The sequence below is a fragment of the Bipolaris zeicola genome (assembly GCF_000523435.1).
Source record: "Bipolaris zeicola 26-R-13 unplaced genomic scaffold scaffold_3, whole genome shotgun sequence".
In the NCBI taxonomy this organism is placed as follows: Eukaryota; Fungi; Ascomycota; class Dothideomycetes; order Pleosporales; family Pleosporaceae; genus Bipolaris; species Bipolaris zeicola.
Genome location: NW_006912052.1, coordinates 103348 through 121812, shown reverse-complemented (window position 1 = coordinate 121812; position 18465 = coordinate 103348). Strand labels below are relative to the sequence as shown.

Here is an 18465-nt window from a genome sequence, read left to right as displayed (position 1 = left end):
AGACGCGCGAGGACAGAGTGATGGGCCACAATATAGGAGTAGGGAATCGATGTCTGGGGAGTACATGGCAGGTGATACCTACCAGCGACACCATAGCTATCTGTTGGAAGACTTCATGGCTCGGCAAGGACCAACAGACGCTCTCTGTTTCTTCGGTGGAGGGCGACGCTCTTGCCCAAGTTGCCAAGACATGGCTTATTCAGCAAACCCTCCCCAGTTACGGACTTCCGCAGCCTCGCATTGGACAGAACACCACGATGCAGTCAAGCTAAGCACTTTCAACCTTGTGAATTTATGTCTCTCCATGTGCAACGATATTACTACCACGCCGAATGGCCACCGTCTATCCTCAGATCTGACCCAGTCATGAATGAGCTCGCATCGCTGAGAAGGAAAACTGCGGCACCACGGTATTCCTCTGGCTTGGACAAGCGGCCCAACATATTCTGCGTCGGCCATGTTTCCCTTCGCTCAGGATACTGCTTGAAAAGCTCCTCTACCATGGCCGTCACGATATAACCCGGCGAGATTGTGTTGACACGAATCTTGTGCTCACCCCATTCCGATGCGAGGTTGCGAGCGAGCTGCAACACACCTGCTTTCGAAGCATTGTATGCCGAGCATATAAGACCCTGTTACTGTATGTTAGTTGAAAGGCTGCATATTGCAATTGATTAGAATCATCGTACCCTGTTCGCCACGGTGCCAGACATGCTAGCAATAAGCACGATACTTCCGCCGTTGCCAAACTTGATCATTTGCTTCGCAGCGGCTTGCGCGGTCATCATAGATCCAGTGATGTTCACCTCAAACATCCGATTCGCATCCTCAGCGGTATACTCCAATGCAGGCGTCTCCTGTTGGATACCGGCCGCCGCGATTAGCCCGTCTAGCCTTCCCTCCTTGTTCGCAATGTCATCGACGATCTCATTCAGCTTCTTTACATCCCGCACGTCTATCTGACGGTACTCAAGCGATGTTCCGAGATCCTTCTTTGCTCGTTCTGCGATCGGACCAAAGTCTGGGGATGGCTCGGGAAGCCTATCAAGTGCATAGACTAGGAGCGTGTGTTAGCCAACAAATTCTGTGCATCCCCGCATGTACGTAAGTATTTACCTCGTGCACCAGCTTCTAACAATGCTTCGGCCTGTGTAAGTCCAAGGCCTCGCGCACCACCTGACACCAGTATGACCTTGCCGGCTAGGCTGAACTCTGGTAGCCCGCGTGTGGTCGACATGATTGGAATTATCCGAATTACAATTTCAAGACACAGGAAGAAGAGGAGGAATCTGAGTTACGATATACGCTGAAGGACTCGCCGGAAAAAGGGTATTTGTACAATTGATAACGAACGCACGATCGTTTGGTAAGTTCTACGCAAGATGCGGCTATTGTGGGTTTATATATCGGTCCCAGACGCCTCTTCAGGTCACCCGCTTGATTTGAAGCGAGTCTGGCCGTAGCCACCCTTTCCTGTCTGCATATATGGCACTATTGGGGTAGAGCTCAGGACGTGTTTGCGGGGAACTATGCCCGGCATTTTCGGATATTGCCTAATTGGGCATTCCGGGAGCTCGCCGTGGGGTCTTGGAGGTGAGGTCCGGGGACATCAGCCAGATCACATTCGTAGCTTGAATTTTGTGCCAACAAGGTATGTGGGGCTCGATAATAATGCACAGTATTGGCTGAAGTGTTAGGTGCGAGTATACATGGAGCATGTACAGCCGAAGCGATATGCAGTGAGCGCATATAGTAAATCTAGACGGGGCCGCCAGCATGTGTCTTGGACAACAGCGTATATATGTAGCCTTTTCCCTGCACTAAATGGTGTTCGGTCATCTAGTTACACTCGCTTTTGAGGATAATATGGCAACCTCTCTTTTCTGCACAGTCTCTGCTTTACAGATGTGCAGGAATGATTCTCCGGATACCATGGAACAATTTACCGGCTGTCACATCACAAGGACGCGATCTGTGTTTTAATGCAATGACACAACTAGGGACGACTCATCATAGCCATAACTGCAAAGATACATGTGGCAAATTTGAGTTTACTTGCCTGTCGACTGTTCTGGCAGTTCGCAAGGAAACCCCTCCACCGATCCAACATGCGATGCCTGAGGTACCTCACCAACTGAGCCCTCGACTACCTCGTCGAGCCTTAGGGCCTGATCATCCCACGGCCCCCTCAGGGGCTGCCTAAGGCGAACTTGCGCATTCACCTGATCGTATGATACCTCGTGTCCACATATCGCTGCTGTGTGGTGAGGGGGCATGTCTCAACCCTAGCATGCGGCACAGTTACGTGTTACAAGGCGCCGGCCAGCGAACAAGGTGAACGGCACAGTGAAGTGCAGAGTGCCTAGATAGTAAATCTTTGCGCAGCATCAGGCGAGGCGACCTTCTTGATACCAGGCGTTCTTGACCATCGAACAGTTCGACAAGGGCTGTATTTCGTTGAATGCTCGCTCAACCTGACCTGGACGGGAAGCGCCTGCATAGAGCACCTTTGTTCTCACAGCAACATAACAGGACAAGCATCTTTATCTGTGGTTCCCAACAATCTTCATTGTGCATCGAAAAACGAACAAGTGGAAGCAGAGCTTCCGACAATGCATCGCCCATCACCAGACAAAGACCGCGGCGCCTCGCTCGTGTAACGAGGCTGCCCCCAAGGCGAACGCGGTGGAGAGGGGCAGTGCAACAACCAAAGTGACCCCACACCAACCCATGGAATGAAACTAATATTAGGCGCCGCATTAAGAGGCTTAACGCATAGTCAACCTAAGCTTTATTTAGGCGCTGTCGTTAAGGCGCGCAGGAAACAAAACTGCGCATCGTTGCCGCGAGGCTGCGCATCATAGGTAGGGGCAGGGCGCCTATGCACTCCACGCCAGCGGGTAGAGAGCAGGACATGTAAAGGATACGTTCGCGCTGCAAGAGGCCTCTCTTTATTGACCATTCCTTTTACTTCTGTTCTGCATCAGTTATTTTAAGGGAATTTTCTCTTGTTTCCCTTGCGAACCAACATTTACATCGTCGTCTGCTGTTTCCTCTCCCGACAGCCACCAGCCCTACTACTATACACAAACAATGGCGCCCAGCAACTTACCCCACAACTTCTTTCCTACAATCAATCTCCCTACCATTATCCAAAGACGCTCAAGTTCCTGCGAAGTGAGCTACTCCAGCCAGTGTGCCACCCACCGCACTGTCCTGCTCATTGTCTCCACTTTTGTGGCCGCCTTCCTCTTGATCAGCTTTGGTCTCGCATGCATAATAAAAAGAGCCCGCCGCAGAGCCCATGAACGCGCTCAAGCTGCAGCCAAATATCCCTACAGGGAACTCAGGCTGCTAAGACCTGACTCTGGGTTCCCTGTTGTAGCGAGGCTACCCTTGACGAGCCCGATGGGCGATGCGAATCCTGGGGCTGGAGTCGACCAGAACTGGAGAAAGGAGGGCTCGTGGCATGAAAGGGCAGCAAAGAGAGACGAGTCTCCGCCGCCGTACACGCCAAGAACACCTGAGCCTGCAAGGACAAGAATTTGAAAGAGGAGAAGCATGGCAGTAAATCAAGACGAAACAACGACTCGAATGCTACACATATCGGAGCAGATATGGCCGTCACGACACTAGCCGGTACTGACACCGTTCCAGACATGCGATTATACTCCTTGCATCCTAGCCGCAGATGGACTCAGCATAAATGAGCTGTTGTCGTTCATGTTTGTTACTAGGTATGACTGGGAGCGCCGCAAAGCTGCGTCAATCACCCGCGGAAGATACGGCCCATAGCCCACTAACACTTCTGTCGGCGGTTGTGAATACGACCCAGAGATGAACAGATGGAGCTGTATGATTGGGAGCACTTGGAAACTTAGTTGGAGACAGTGTTGACCACTCACCATTTTCCTTGCCTTCTTGACATTGGCTCGGAGATTGCTAGCGGGGATTAGATGAGCGACACGGCATGAAAGCATGCCAATATCGACAGCGAGAAGGATAGAGAATAGCGATATAGATTTGTTATTGTACGTAAATTAAAGACACCCTTCTATCGGGTGAGCTACTCTCGACAAAGAAATGTTTCGGCAGTGATTGTAAGACGTTACAAAAGCGATTAGTCAATAGTTGGTTGCACTTGCTTCACTTAGGCGTACGTATTGGTATTGCACACTACACATTTGCTGAACACTACGTTGCCATTATGTCAGCGCTGAAGTGAGCTGAAAGATAGTGTTCTGCAGCTGGTTAGCGCATAATGAGTTCAGCTGTATATGTCTGTTTGTTTCCTGTTTTTTGAACCTAGACTAGTCGCATCCCAGCTGTGCGCAGCCAACGGCAATCTTTGAGACTACCAGCAACGCCAAGACCAATACGAGTCCGATTACATTTGTTTGTCGCTCCCAGCAGCTTCCCGAGACTAGAACAACCTTTCGACTCGTGCAGCCGCACTGCAGCTCTCTGTACCTGACAGGCGATACGGGATCACGACAATGTTAGTCTGGCTAGGAACGTTTGCGCTCCAACAACCGCGCGCTTCATACAAAGCCTTAGCATTTATTTAGTAACGTACGATGACTGTATGTCGCCCCTGAGGCCACTGAGGCAACTTGAGATTGGGCTGAGGTGATCAAGGAACAAGGTTGTCTATGAATGGTCCATGACACGACGGCACGGCACAGAATCCTTCTGGAATTGGGATCCAGCATCATTTTTCCTCGCCAGCGAACAGCAATGATTAACCGAAACCCACAGCTAGGCTGGATGCAAGAAAGCGGCGATGAGGCTCCCAGAGGCATCCTGACCGTTTGCTCAATATTGACCGCTCGGTGCCGTCTTCACCGATATCAACACCTAGATGAGCCTCGTGCGCGACTGGCGTATTTCGTCTTGTAGGCTTGGGACAGCTGATTTGTCGCGCAGCGTTGGCGCGCTAATTGCTTTTGCAACCGTGCCCAGCCGGTTGAAGGGCCAGGAGGAGGGTGAGCACTCTCTGCAAGAAGCCTGGGAGAGCCAAAAGCTGTGCAACGCCCTCGCGTGTCCAAATCCGAGTGTTGGAGTTGTTTGTGGCCTTGCGAACGTTGTCGGTCACAAGCATCGAGGTAGTGTCGAGTCTCCGCCTTTTTAACTTTCCCCTAGAATTGGACCCTCTGTTTTCGTCCGGCCCCGCCGTTTGCGTGGCGTGTTCTATTCCGCCTCGTCTCATTCAGCCTTCAGCTACCTCCAGTCTGTCTCCAAGTCCTTCCAGGCCCTTGAGCAACGACGTCTCGTTAGTTAGGCCTCTCTTCGCAATAGTTGCCAAGGCGCCAGTCCCCATTCGGCCTAGACGGTTTCCGCGCTCCACACTCGGGCACGAACCTCGTTGTCATCTGTACGCGCCAGTCCAGCAAGACTACCCGTCCGACTACCGCCTCTTCCTTCTCTGCATACATTTTACCGTCCTGCTGGATCGCATCCCTCCCCGCTCCTGTGTGGCGCATTAACAAGTAAGGCTTTTATTATCTCTGCTCTTCATTCATGCTCCCTTGCCCAGTCTTCAACAGCCCCTTCATGAGACGCCCACCGCCCAGATGCAAGTATGAGACCAAGTCGGAAACCACCACCATTTGCGGCTGCACTGCACCAATTTGTTCTCTGCGGTGCTAGAAGACCGACCTGTCCCACTGTGAGACGCTCCTCTAGGCAAGAGGTCGTGTACCACAGAAGAGTAGCACAGCAGCAAAGTCACCTGCCCCAATACGAAAACATGGCTACTCATCCCAGGCAGTGCGCTGCGGTGGTTGAGACCTTGCATGCGAATCTGCATCGGAGACGGGCTGCAGCTAGCACTCTCCGATTATTTCAAGAGCCGGAAACTTCTCTTTCAGCACCCTTCTGCATTTCATTATTCTTGCTCGAATTCCATCGCTAACCATGGTCTTGTCGCTAGGTCTCTTCTACCCCTCTGTTGGCGCTAGTGTCGGGCCGTTGGGTGACGTTTCATCTTTCTGGAGAAGGCAGAAGGGGTTGAACATCAAAAGGGTCTTATTGAACAAGAGACGTTCACGTGACGTCCGAGCACAATCAAAAATACCACTCGTCGATGCGCGCTATGATCCAGTTGTAGTACCTGAACGCGCCTGTACGAGCATTAGATTCAAATCTTTCCGAGCATCGCTTATCGATTCGAGCAGTGCTCCCAACCCCTCCGGTCAGCCTATCCTGAACGGTAACTCTTTGAGCGACTCTTTTTACGTCCAGTCTCGTCATGCAGAGGCCCTGATTCCCTTTCTGGCTTTACCTGTACAACAATTTACATCGCCATTTCTCGAGCTCCCCATTCACCTTGAACAAACACAAGAAATCCCAAACGAAATCGCAAGTCCGGCCAGCATGTCTCAGAGCCGGACAAACACCATTGATTCTCAGACGTCGGCGCCTTACATTGCGAGCCGGAACAGCAGCCAAACAAGTCTAAACCGTCAGGATATCCAGGATGGCGGGACCGAGCGCCCCTCGACCGCATCTACCCGGACGCCTGGCTCTGTATCCCAATCGCCAGCCACACTCGCGGGTTTAGGCACACCCGCAAGCTCCACAGCAGGGCTATCGGGGTTGGTATGCAATGTACACAGAACTACTGGCAGAGAGCCCCATCCGCTTGTGGGCGCAACCACAACTATTCTGGGCGACAAACTCTACGTCTTTGGGGGCCGAAGACTATCACGAACAAGGCCACAGCTGACGTCGGACTTGTATGAACTGGACCTTGTTAAGCGACACTGGACAAAGGTCGAGACTAAAGGCGATATACCGCCCCCACGGTACTTTCACAGCGTTTGTGCACTAGGGGATACCAAGCTCGTGTGCTATGGTGGCATGTCACCTGCGAACCCCTCATCAAACCAAGCCACTTCCGTAATACAAGGCGCGCCTGCTGACGCCCAACCTGAAGTTGTGGTCATGTCCGACGTTCACATTTACGACGCGCCTACGCGAACATGGATGCACGTTGCTACAAGCGACGCGCCACAAGGTCGATATGCTCATTGCGCCACCATTCTGCCGAGTTCAGCCGTATTCAGCTCAACGAGCGCAGCAGTAACCGCTATACGTCACAACCCGCCTTCATCGAATCCGAACCAAGGATCGCTGGGCGTTGATCTAGATGGCGAGGGTGGCGCGGAAATGTTAGTAGTGGGCGGCCAAGACAGTGCCAATCACTATATTGAACAGATTAGTGTTTTCAACTTGCGAAGCCTCAAGTGGACAGGAACTAGCACACTGGGTAGGAGTTGCGGTGCATATCGAAGCGTGGTCGCGCCATTAACCAGTATTCACCCAAATGATATTGGCGAAGGAATACGGCCTGGTGATGAAGGAAGAGCACCCGACGAACAGGAGAACAGCACGAGCTATGAGTCTTCGATGCTCATTTACTCAAACTACAATTTTCTGGACGTTAAGCTTGAATTGCAAGTACGGCATTCCGACGGCACTCTTTCCGAAAAGCCAATGCATGGCAACTTCTCGCCGCCTGGGCTCCGCTTTCCAAATGGTGGTATTATTAACAATCACTTTGTAGTCAGTGGTACATTTTTAACTTCATCCAAGCAAGAATACGCCCTGTGGGCGCTTGATTTGCGTACACTAAGCTGGGGGCGGATAGAAGCTGGAGGCAATATTTTCAGCCAAGGAAGTTGGAACAGAGGTGTGTTGTGGAATCGTAGAAACAGTTTTGTGATTCTGGGCAACCGTAAGAGAAGCCTGGTTGAGGATTACAATCATCGACGCATCAACTTCTCGAACATGTGTGTCGTGGAACTGGAAGCATTCGGATTGTACGACAACCCACGTAAAGTTACGCCCGCGTCAGGCTTCCAATCTGTAAGCGCGCCACCACTGCATGACCGACTTGACGTGCTTGCTGGCGGCCGGACACTTTTACCTGCAGCCACCGAACTTGGGCAAATGGCTCTGGGCATGCGGGAGTTTGCTGACATGGACTTTCTTGCCTTGAATGGCGAACGCATCCCCGTCAACTCGCATATGATTGCTCGGCGGTGGGGCCCATACTTCAACCAGCTTCTTCGCGAGAGCGCACAGAGCGCCGAGAAGGAGAGTGCCGATGCAGCTACGCTGCGACCCACAGCTACTATGCATCCATCACGCAACTCGAGCATAACCATCACACCTTCTATCCGAACAAACTACTCAGCAGCCACAACACTCACGGCCAATACAATAACACAATCTGAGGTTACTGCAGTCTCAACAAATTCTTACTCTTCACTGAGTCCACCAGAAGCATCATCACACGCACCTTCTCAACGGCCTCGGACACTATTTCTACCCCACACTCACCTTACCCTTCAAGCACTGATACACTTTCTATACACATCATCCCTTCCGCCACAAAACTCGCAACTATGCTCGCCACAAATACTCTGCTCTTTACTCCAACTGGCGCGGCCGTACCACATTGACGGCCTGTTAGAAGCAATCATTGAACGTCTGCATACCCTGCTCGACAACCGGAATACCGCGGCCATCTTCAACGCTGCAGCCATGGCAGCTGGCGGCGGATCGGGCATCGCTTTTATGGGCGTCAACGGAGTTTCTGGTTCAAATGGAACGACGAACGGCTTTTCCACTTCTCAACTAAACAGCAGCACCAGCTCCACCGACCTCGAACGCAGCTTTGACGCAGGACTACGTGCGCTCCGCCTCAACACCGACATTGAACGAAACCATGACGACGAGGTCAGCTCAGCTGCATCCGAATCTACCTCTGCATCTGCATCGGACAATGGCCTTGGAGATGGCAGTGTGATTGAAGAAAGAGAAGTGTGGAATGGTGAGATGAGCGCCGTGGTTGGACTACAGAAGCGTGGTCTGAGAGGATTGATGGAGGGCCGGAGGATCCGCGAGATGGGACGGAGCAGAGATAGGAGTAGGGATGATGGTGGCATGGGCAACGGGGATGGAGTCGGGCTGGGCCTGCAAGGTGCTTGATTTGTCATGACAGTGAGCAAAGGTAAGAGGTTAGAGACGACAGAAGAGAAGAGAAGGAGAACGCCCATCTGACATAGAACGGTGGGTTCGGGGAAGATGTAACTTTTTTTCTTGGTCTTTCAAGTGCGTTGTACAGTTTTTTTTTCAAGGGTGGATATTGTTGACGAGAGATATGTTTTTGTTGTGATATCTTGAAGCTGGTTTGAAATGAGGTCAAATGAATGAAATCGAGTGTTGAGAGATAGGTTATCTTTTGTGTGGCGCACCCTTTCTTTGCGTACACGTCACGTTACGTGCTTACCTAGTTTTTTTTCCGACTCCATGAGCTTTCTCCGGATTTTCCCCATACTTTTATCGTTGCCGATATCGGACATGGCGCAATTACATGCCAGAAATGGGTACTACTAAGTTACCTCACAAAAGTCACTAGCTAGGGAAGAAGAAGCAGATATGGAATGAAGTACTTTGGGAATATATGTATTTCATTATCATGATCAATTTAATATCATGGCCCAGGTCCTACAAAGGATGAAAATAAATTCCTAGGCTTGCCCAAAACATCTAGACACTTCTCCTCCAAGTCCTCCCCAGCTTGTCAGGCACTTAAGCCGCGCTGGTCTTCTCCTTTGCAAGCGGGGTGAACCGCAGGTAAGGCTTGACGATGCGGAAGTCAGGGAAGAGATCCTTGGCCTGCTCGTTGGAAACGGATGGGTGGACGATAACATCATCACCAGGAACCCCTGCAAGATCCATTGTCAGCAAATCGATCTTCATACCTCCACAACAACACTATCAATTATGTGTGAAAAGAAGGGGGAAACTTACAGTTAATAGGGGTGGTAACCCTGTGCTTATCACCCGTCTGCAGAGAATCCAGCACACGCAGAACCTCGGCGGTATTCCTACCAGTGGACGCCGGGTAGCTCAGAATCAAGCGAATAGTCTTCTTAGGATCGATGATGAAAACCGAGCGAATCGTAAACGCAATACCCTTCTGATCGACATTGGTGGCATCCTGGTGGTCCAGCATATCGTACAGCAGCGCGACCTTGCGCTCCTTGTCGCCTATTATGGGGAACTTGAGGTTGCTGCCAGTGACCTCGTCAATGTCCTTGACCCACTCGTCGTGCGACTCGATGGAGTCGGCGGACAGGCCGATGAGCTTTGTGTTGCGGCGCGCGAATTCGGGTTCGAGCTTTGCGAAGGCACCAAGTTCGGTGGTGCAGACGGGGGTGCGGTCTGCGGGGTGGGAGAAGAGGATGGCCCACGAGTCGCCGATGAACTCGTGGAAGTCGATGGGGCCGGCGGTGGTTTCGGCCTTGAAATTGGGGGCGGTGCTGCCCAGGCGGAGGGGCTCAGAGCGTCCTTCGGCCATTGTTGGTTGTGGTGGTGATACTGCGCGTTTATTGTTAGGTTTGCTTTGGGGACGTGGCGGGGTAAATGGTAGGTATGGAGGGGCAAGGGGAGCTCTGGTACCTTTTGACGTGGGGTATGGGGACTAGGACTGGTTTAGGGGGGCTCTGCGATGAGTTTTTCGCAAAGTTCGGAAGATCAGAGCTGATGTTTGAGAGATTGAAAGATTGAGGGATTGAGAGAAGAAAAGAGAATCTGCTGATGACTTATGGGCCGTTTTTTGGTGTCTCCAACAGCCCTTCTCCTACCTTTGTAGCTAGCGTATATTGCGCAATCGACTCGTTCATCACGTGAATTCCACCATATCTTTTCTGCCACTCAGCTCCTCCCGTGTCAGCAAGGAAACAGTCGAATCACATTCTCCGAGTCTCCGGCGGTGTCCAATTGCCAATGGTTTGCCCCTCGCGCCAAGGGTCTTTCGTCATTGAGACAGGAAAGGCGAGATCGGTCATTGACCCTTTTTGTCACTCCACGTGGGGTTTTGGTCAAATCAAGCCTGAGGATGGTAGAATTTTGCTGCCTTGGCGGGGAATAGGGACGAATAGAGCGGGGGTAATGACCGAAATGATCAGAGCTAAACTGCGTTCTTCTTGTCGTTCAGAGGTATAGCTGGCGATATCGTCTCCCCGGGGAACGATCCCCACGCGCCCCTCTAATAAGAACACTAATATATCTACCGACAGTGTCTGGTTGAAGTAGTATTAGTGACTTCTATCCTCGATAGTTGTCCTGTTACCACCACTCTTAACGAAATCTAGCAACAAATCTGTCCCTGACTTTTTGTTTCGGGCCTGCAGGTGTTAATATCGGGATTGTGGCCTCAATGGGTATCCATTGCAGTTGTCACCAGTGTGGCAAGGTATGTTGGTATGAACAGTCAGAACGATTACTGCTGATTCTACGAGCAAGTTGCCTGTATACTGATGTAGTCCAGTCGAAATAGTCCTCCACAAAACGTACTTTATCTGTGTTCTAGCTATGGATCTCTTCTTAAAGGATACGATTATTCCATGTGATGTCGCACTACTGGTTAGAACGGAAGACACTCATAGAGAAACACTATACCTTCTCAAGACTCGCCGCTTTACCTACCCAGACTTCTCCTGCTTTAAATTAGCCAAGGCGTCGTCAGCCCTACGAATAAAGGATGATTGGAGCATTGAATGATGTTCTTGTCAGGGTAGGTGCTTAACCTGGGGTTGGCATCGTAGCCATTGGTTCTATAAACGCACGGTTGAACCCCGCTATCGTTGCTAAAAGCACAGTTGCTCCCAACACGTAGTAAGCAAAGTTTATGACAACACACCCAAAACAAATACAACAGCTCTTGTCACTGTGATAGAGCCTGAATCCTGTGCTGTCGCTAAGCTCATATTTAAGCAGAGCCAAGCTGTTCACCGCTAATGTCTTGACAGAAAATCTGAATCCACATCCGACGGAACCTACTCCGTCGGATGTGAAAGAAGGCTGGGTGTATCCGTACCCGTCGGGGAGCTGTGGGTCACTCCGAAGGACCATTAACCACAATGAGATCATTTTCGGATGGTGTATCGTATCTTTTTTGCCTCGGCCGGTCCGTTAGCTTGAGGCGTCCTTGGCGAGCCCGCTTTCCACTTGATTCATACTATTCCCGACCAATACCAAACGTTTGCGACAGAGCCTACGGACATCTCCAGAATCCGGCTCAACGTTCATTCGTCCCTCAATATGCACACCGGGTACACGTGTGGGTTGAGCCCGTGGTACCCGCGCCGCTGGAGTTATGTGGTCTACATCTTTAATCAATTGCCGAGCCCACCTTCATTCCCAATCCTCAACGCCCATGGTGCTATAGCTCTTATACACGATTCTGGGCCGCGGAAAGGGGCCTTTAAGACGACATGAACCCCAATACTAATCCAATCCACCTCGCTCAGATCTATCCGGGGGGACCATCCCCGGATAATGCCCCGGGAATAAGAGCCATGGAAGTGGACACAGAGGGTACTGATCAACAAGAGAAAGGCTATCACCCCGCTATTGAATCAAGCAGTAACTCGGAAAAAGACAGAGACAGCAAGGTCTATGAAAGTGATCGACAATACAAATCACAGGAAAACATACAAGAAACAGAGATCGTCTGGCAGTACCTCACCTTTGATACGGAACTTCCTCATCCAACCACCATCTATCCACAAGAACCAAACCAAGGACCACCGCCTCCACCTCCAAATCTTGCCAAATACACCAATCCCTTCGAATGGTCGGATAGAAGGAAGAGCATTACAGTGTGGATATCATGCCTCATCACTAGCCTCACCGCATTTTCGGCGGGAGCATTGAACCCGGCTATTCCACAGATGAGGAATGAATGGGGCATAAGCAATGTTGCTGCTTTGGTATCAGTCACAATGTTTACAGCAGGTTTCGCCGTTGCTCCCATGTTCCTAGCCCCCTTCTCCGAGATCAACGGTCGACGACCCGTCTTCCTCGCCTCTGGCCTTCTTTTCGTACTCTGCCAATTATGTTCCGGTCTCACACAATCATACGCCGGGTTGCTCGTCGCGCGTTTCTGGTTAGGCATTGGCGGCTCAACTTTCTCTACCATGGTCGGCGGTGTGGTATCTGACATATATCACACCAAGGATCGCAACACGCCTATGGCTGTCTTTTCCGGGGCAGCGCTATTCGGAACTTCCTTTGGACCCATGGTATGCGGTTTCATTGCACAGAATACGTCCTGGCGCTGGATCCAATACGTACAGACGATAGCCTGCGGAACAATGGTGGCACTCATCTGCGTCGTCTTCAAAGAAACGAGAGGCTCGGTTCTACTATCTAGAAAAGCAAAGTGCCTAAACAAGTGGTACGCTGCCCGCGAGGAAGCAGGATATTTTGGCCTCGACGTCCGCGATGACAAGAAACCCGGCTCCACAATTTCCCAGCGTCTCCGTTTCAAAGTTCGATCAGACGAGGAACGCGCATCCCTCGGAACCATGATTGCCATCTCTCTATACCGCCCCTTCCACCTCCTCTTCACAGAACCCGTCGTCTTCTGGTTCTCCCTCTGGGTCGCCTTTTCCTGGGCTGTCCTCTACCTCGCCCTCGCCGCCATCCCCCTCATCTTCCGCAACAAATACGGTTTCTCAATCCAACAAGCCAACGCGGTCTTCGCCTCCATGGGCATAGCCAGTATCCTCGCCACCATCCTCTCCGTCTACCAAGAAAAAATCGCAAAAAAATACGGAAAGACGTCCAACTCGCCGGAAGGTCGCTTATACTTTGCTTGCGTCGAAAGCGCTTGTATGCCAATTGGACTCTTCATGTTTGGCTGGACGAGCTCCGCTGGATTACACTGGGTGTTACCCGCGATATCTATTGGTATTGCTACCATTGGCATCTTCTCGATTTACCTGGCTACTTTCAATTATTTAGCCGATACTTATCATCGCTATGCAAGCTCAGCACTCGCTGCTCAGTCCTTCTGCCGCAATATGCTCGGTGGTGTATTTCCCTTGATTACCACACAAATGTATAGTAAACTTGGCTATGGTCCTGCGAATAGTTTGCTAGGTGGAATCGGGGCTTTGTTGACTATTGTACCGTGGATTTTGGTCTTTTATGGTCCGCGTATTCGGGCAAGGAGTAAGTTTGCGAGCGAGATTATGAATTGAGTGTTTCCTTTCTTTTTCTTTTCGCAAGAGAGCTTTTAGATACCCTAGGATAGCCAAGATGAAAAAGACATATTGTTCTTTCAAGTCAGCCGTAGACTATGTGTCGCATATTTGGATCCGATTGAGACGAGAAGTGGGCATGCAGCATTTATCTCAGAGCATATATAATTCAGAGTTCAGAAACAGCAAAATAAAATTTAGTATTTCTTCCCGATTATGACCCAACCGAACCATCCTTTTGGAATTACAGATGTCTCGAAGAACACAATTCAGAAGATCTGGCCTTGAACATCATCCACTAAACTAAATATGTAAACGAACAATAACCCCCCTCATGCGAAATACTAGGCCACAGGAACCCAGCCTACTCCTCCAAGTAAGAAAGCTTACGCATCTCACCCAACCTTGTCCGAGCCTGTGCAAGCGCATTTTCGAGCTGAAGAATCTCGACCTATAACAACACATTAGTAAACTTCCTTTCATGATAATAACCTGACTGTCACATACCTGCTGCTCCATCTGCCTGACCTTGAACTCATGATCACCCAACTTGCTGTAATCCACAACCTCGCCCTCATCCCTATTCTTCTGAGCAATAATCTCCTGCACCTGTCGAACAAGCGACCTGCAGGCTGCGGTGACGGTCTTGGACGCGCTCTCGAGCTTATCTTGCGTCTTGCTCATGAAGCTGGCCTTGACACGACTGGCAGCCACCAACTGAGCGGTGGAAGCAGCAACGTCATTGGAAGCAACGATGAGTTGCTCGGGCGAGTTGCGTCCGGAGATGACGCCGTCGGCGGTTTCGATGAGCATGTTCGTTGAGTTGGCAACAGCCTTCGCGGCACTGATGAGACCCTCGGTCCAGCGGTTGTGCTTCTTGTAGAATTGTGTCTTGGACATGCTACCACGGCCCTCGCGCACAATTTCTTGCTGAGATGCGGTTGCGGCCTTGATGAGCTGTGCAATAGCATTCGTGACAGCAATGGCGGCCTCGAGAATGGAATCGTGGATCTTGAGCTCATATGTCGAGTATGAGTCTCTAGGCTTCTTCATCAGCTTAGCCAGACGCTCAGTGGCTGCGTCAATGGCGTTGGCAGCCTTGGTCAGCTCGCTATCAACCAAGTCACCGAGATCGCCTGAGGCGTTGGTGATCTTGCTCTTGGGTGCAAATGCGTCTGCAAGCTTAGACAGACTCTGCAAGTTGCGCACCACCTCCGTGCTGTTGTTGATAACAACATTGATCTTCTGTTCGGCGTCCAAGTCGTACAAGCGTACTGATTGAACATTACGGAAGAACCTGATAGTCGAAGTTGCAGAAGCTCGCGCTGCGTTGATGAGTTGGTCGGCCTTGTTTTCGTCGGAAGCAAAGCGTGTCAATCCCTTGGTGTTCACCAGCACATCGACAATTGAACCACCATAGTTGTTAACAGCGTTGATAACCTCAGCGTGCTTGGCGTTTGGTCCATCGGCGATGAAGTTGTTGAACGCTGTTGAAAATTCCATTGTGCATGTCGATGCCTTCTCGATTTGTGAGAGAACGTAGGAGCCAGTGGCATTCTGGTTACCAGCTTGCATGGGAGAGTCCAACTCGTACAGAGCATCATCAACCCGCTGTACACCACTTTGTAGGACAGAGTCGATAATGTCGTTGATCTTTTGGAGGCTGTCTTGGATAAGAGTATCCAGATGACCATCCAAGACATTGTCGTTTGTGCTAGAGTTGAGTTTCAGCTCGTTCAACTCCAGCAGGGTTTGGTCCATGCCAGCACGGAAGATCTCAAGCTCTTCCTCCTTCTCGCGCAATTGACGTTCCAGATCAGAATCACCTTCACGGTACTTCATCTGGACTTCCTCCAATGCGCGAGTCTTGTTTCGCAGAGCTTCTTCCAAGTCTGCGATCTCGCGGTTATGTCTTGACAGCATCGCGGACAGTTCTGAACCCTTGCCACGCTCAGCGTTGTCAGCACGGTCCAAAGCAGAGCGGAGCTCGCGCTTGAGTTTCTCAATCTCCTCGCGATGGCCTCCCGTGTGGCGATCCTTATCCATGAGCGCGCGATCACGCTCACGAATCATGTCGGCAAGTTCCAAATTCTTGGTCTTGAGCTCTCGTTGCAGCTTGTCCCTTGCGTCGATGGCTTCCTGGGCTGAGTTGGCCTTGAGTTGGACTGACTTGAACTTCTGTAGCAATTGAAGGTGCTCAGTTCGCAGCTGCGAATAGAGCTTGGCCAATGATTCGTATTTCGACCGCCAGGTGTTGAGTTGTTCCTGGAGCGCCCGTATCTGGTCATCTCGCGAACCCATTTGTTGCTGGAAGTTTTGATTCATCTGGCTGATTTCCCCTTCAAGAGCCTTCATTCGTTGATCGTATTGTTGCAACATGAGCTGATCACGTTCGTACTGGGCGCGCGCATTCAGATTCTCACGCTCAAGCTCAGCAAGGCGACCCTGTGTCTGTTGCTGATACTGCTCGCGCATAAGCTGCTCTTGCGCCAAACGAGCCTGTTCAGCCTGAAGCCTTTGCTGCTCCTCAAACTCGCGCTGAGCTTGCAACTGCATCTGTTGCTGTTGTTGTTGGGCCTCTTCCCATTGTTTCTGTAGCCTCTGCTGCTCTGCCTCATACTCCTCTTGCTGCCGCCTCTGGTTGTCCTTCCAGAACTCGTTGATAGGCTCAGGGTCGACCGAAGGCGCGCGAGGTTCAGACTCGGCAGGCTTTTCATTTTTAGGTCTCGCAGGCAAAGCAGGTGCGTTCTCATCTTCGGATAGAAGATTCGGCGGCTCTTGGGGCAGTTTCGGTACTGTGATGAGACTCGTCAAGTATCGGAGATTGGAGCATTCGTAGTAAAACTTGACGAGACGGTAATGCTGCGCATCGTATCGGCCACGTAGAGGAGAGAGCGCCTCATCGTCACCAAGAGCTGTATGGCTTAGTTGGAGTCGCGGGCTAACCGAGGTTCAAGGGACTTACTGGTGTGCATTGCGCGGAGCATGCTGGTAATGAACTTATAAATACCATAGCTCTCCTGGACTAATGGCACCAGCGCAGCGATCCTACACTCGTTGTTCGTCCCGCTTCGGAAGTGGGAAAAGATGAGTTTTTGGAAGGCATCGATCTGATCCTGAAGGGTCATGAGGTCGGAGATGGTCTCATAACCCTCGTTAGGGTCGTTGATGGATTTCAAGCTGATGTACTCCTCGTACTCGAAAGTTCCTATCCAAAATCAGCCCGGCCATTTGGAGATTTGAAGTTGTCTCTCGCACCATTGAATTCTGGGTGTTGCCTGTGAAACGCAAGTTTGGCCAGGAGGTAGTAAATGTATTCTGAGATGAGCGGCGCATATCCTCGCATGCCCTCGCCAACGCTAGAACCTCGCGACAAACTCTCGAGCCAGCCAGTATGCGACTGCGCCTCCTTGAGAACGATGGGATGACCCTCCTGAAGGACTTTGTGGATGGTGATAAGCGCCTTGAACGTCTGTACCTCGTCGGCGAGAATTGGCTGCCTGTTCTTGCGTTTAGCGCCTGGGGAGGTCCACGTAGAGTAATGGCGCATAGCAAACAGGCGCGGAGTTGACCTACACTTTCATGCCTTGCCAGAAAGAAGCCGAGCTCTTATGATCCCAGGTGTAGACAATGCATGCTCGCACATGCTTTCCTGCACGGATTCATGAGTATGAGCGACATAAGACGGATGTCCACGGACGTACGTTTGGGTGAGACCTCATCGATACTTGTCGCTTTGCGAACGCTGACGGCCAACTCAGACTCTTGTCTAGACACGTTTGTTAGCCTCTAGAGTCGCCAGGCCAGCAGTAGGTATGTCCAAGGTGTTCTTGGGCGGGCACCATGGCCACAGTACGTACTTGCCCATGTCGACATTGCGTGAGCTTCCGTAGAGCGCCATCTTGGTGGCTGTAAGCTCCTTCGCGAGCTACTCAGTGGTGATTTCAGTTGGTCGAAGGAATGGGGAGAATCGGGGTCGAAACGATAGAATGTGGTCAAAAAGTATAATCAGAGCCAAAGAAGAGTGGGAGCCTGATTATCTGGTTTGGCTGTGCCGTTGGCCATGCCAGGAGCTCTCGTACCCAACTACGCCTGAACCTAGGACCCCAGGAGGTGGCTCGTGCTCCTTGGCGCTTCGTCATCGCCTTTACCCGCAGCCCGCGAACTCTTCTCCGCGCGGGCTGCCCGTCACTGTCTCCCCTGACCTACATACATGAACGGCTGCCTTGGATATGGGCTAACAACGCATACGCGGCTGCATGCGCAATCGCCTCGACTTCTGAGTTGGCACTGTGTAATGGAGGGTGAGAGAGCTTCCGCGCAGCGAATAGGGCTGCATGGTCCAGAAGGGCCCTCCCAGCCATACCAATCACACATAGCCAGCGCAACTGTCATCAGAAAA

The 18465-nt window shown here is 51.2% G+C and overlaps 7 protein-coding genes across 7 annotated transcripts; 4 read left to right on the top strand and 3 right to left on the bottom strand.

Annotated features, from left to right (window-relative positions):
• Nucleotides 1-320: 320 nt before the first annotated feature.
• COCCADRAFT_32136 (uncharacterized protein) lies at nt 321-1237 on the bottom strand (the record flags this gene model as incomplete). Its single annotated transcript, XM_007708684.1, has 3 exons — nt 321-632; nt 690-1057; nt 1117-1237. 3 exons carry the CDS (start codon nt 1235-1237, stop codon nt 321-323), a joined length of 801 nt encoding a protein of 266 aa, XP_007706874.1.
• A 1856-nt stretch (nt 1238-3093) lies between these two features.
• Nucleotides 3094-3549, top strand: COCCADRAFT_82095 (uncharacterized protein; the record flags this gene model as incomplete). Its single annotated transcript, XM_007708722.1, has 1 exon — nt 3094-3549. One exon carries the CDS (start codon nt 3094-3096, stop codon nt 3547-3549), a length of 456 nt encoding a protein of 151 aa, XP_007706912.1.
• Nucleotides 3550-5581: 2032 nt separating this feature from the next.
• Nucleotides 5582-5914, top strand: COCCADRAFT_82180 (uncharacterized protein; the record flags this gene model as incomplete). Its single annotated transcript, XM_007708721.1, has 1 exon — nt 5582-5914. One exon carries the CDS (start codon nt 5582-5584, stop codon nt 5912-5914), a length of 333 nt encoding a protein of 110 aa, XP_007706911.1.
• A 461-nt stretch (nt 5915-6375) lies between these two features.
• Nucleotides 6376-8997, top strand: COCCADRAFT_32134 (uncharacterized protein; the record flags this gene model as incomplete). Its single annotated transcript, XM_007708683.1, has 1 exon — nt 6376-8997. One exon carries the CDS (start codon nt 6376-6378, stop codon nt 8995-8997), a length of 2622 nt encoding a protein of 873 aa, XP_007706873.1.
• A 603-nt stretch (nt 8998-9600) lies between these two features.
• On the bottom strand, nt 9601-10372 carry COCCADRAFT_21811 (uncharacterized protein; the record flags this gene model as incomplete). The annotated part of the gene is made up of 2 exons (XM_007708654.1): nt 9601-9737; nt 9823-10372. The coding sequence occupies 2 exons, from the start codon at nt 10370-10372 to the stop codon at nt 9601-9603; spliced, it is 687 nt and encodes a 228-aa protein (XP_007706844.1).
• Nucleotides 10373-12290: 1918 nt separating this feature from the next.
• COCCADRAFT_82278 (uncharacterized protein) lies at nt 12291-14063 on the top strand (the record flags this gene model as incomplete). Its single annotated transcript, XM_007708720.1, has 1 exon — nt 12291-14063. One exon carries the CDS (start codon nt 12291-12293, stop codon nt 14061-14063), a length of 1773 nt encoding a protein of 590 aa, XP_007706910.1.
• A 364-nt stretch (nt 14064-14427) lies between these two features.
• On the bottom strand, nt 14428-17964 carry COCCADRAFT_496 (uncharacterized protein; the record flags this gene model as incomplete). Its single annotated transcript, XM_007708631.1, has 7 exons — nt 14428-14514; nt 14571-16978; nt 17029-17271; nt 17322-17563; nt 17640-17715; nt 17768-17832; nt 17915-17964. The coding sequence occupies 7 exons, from the start codon at nt 17962-17964 to the stop codon at nt 14428-14430; spliced, it is 3171 nt and encodes a 1056-aa protein (XP_007706821.1).
• Nucleotides 17965-18465: the final 501 nt, after the last annotated feature.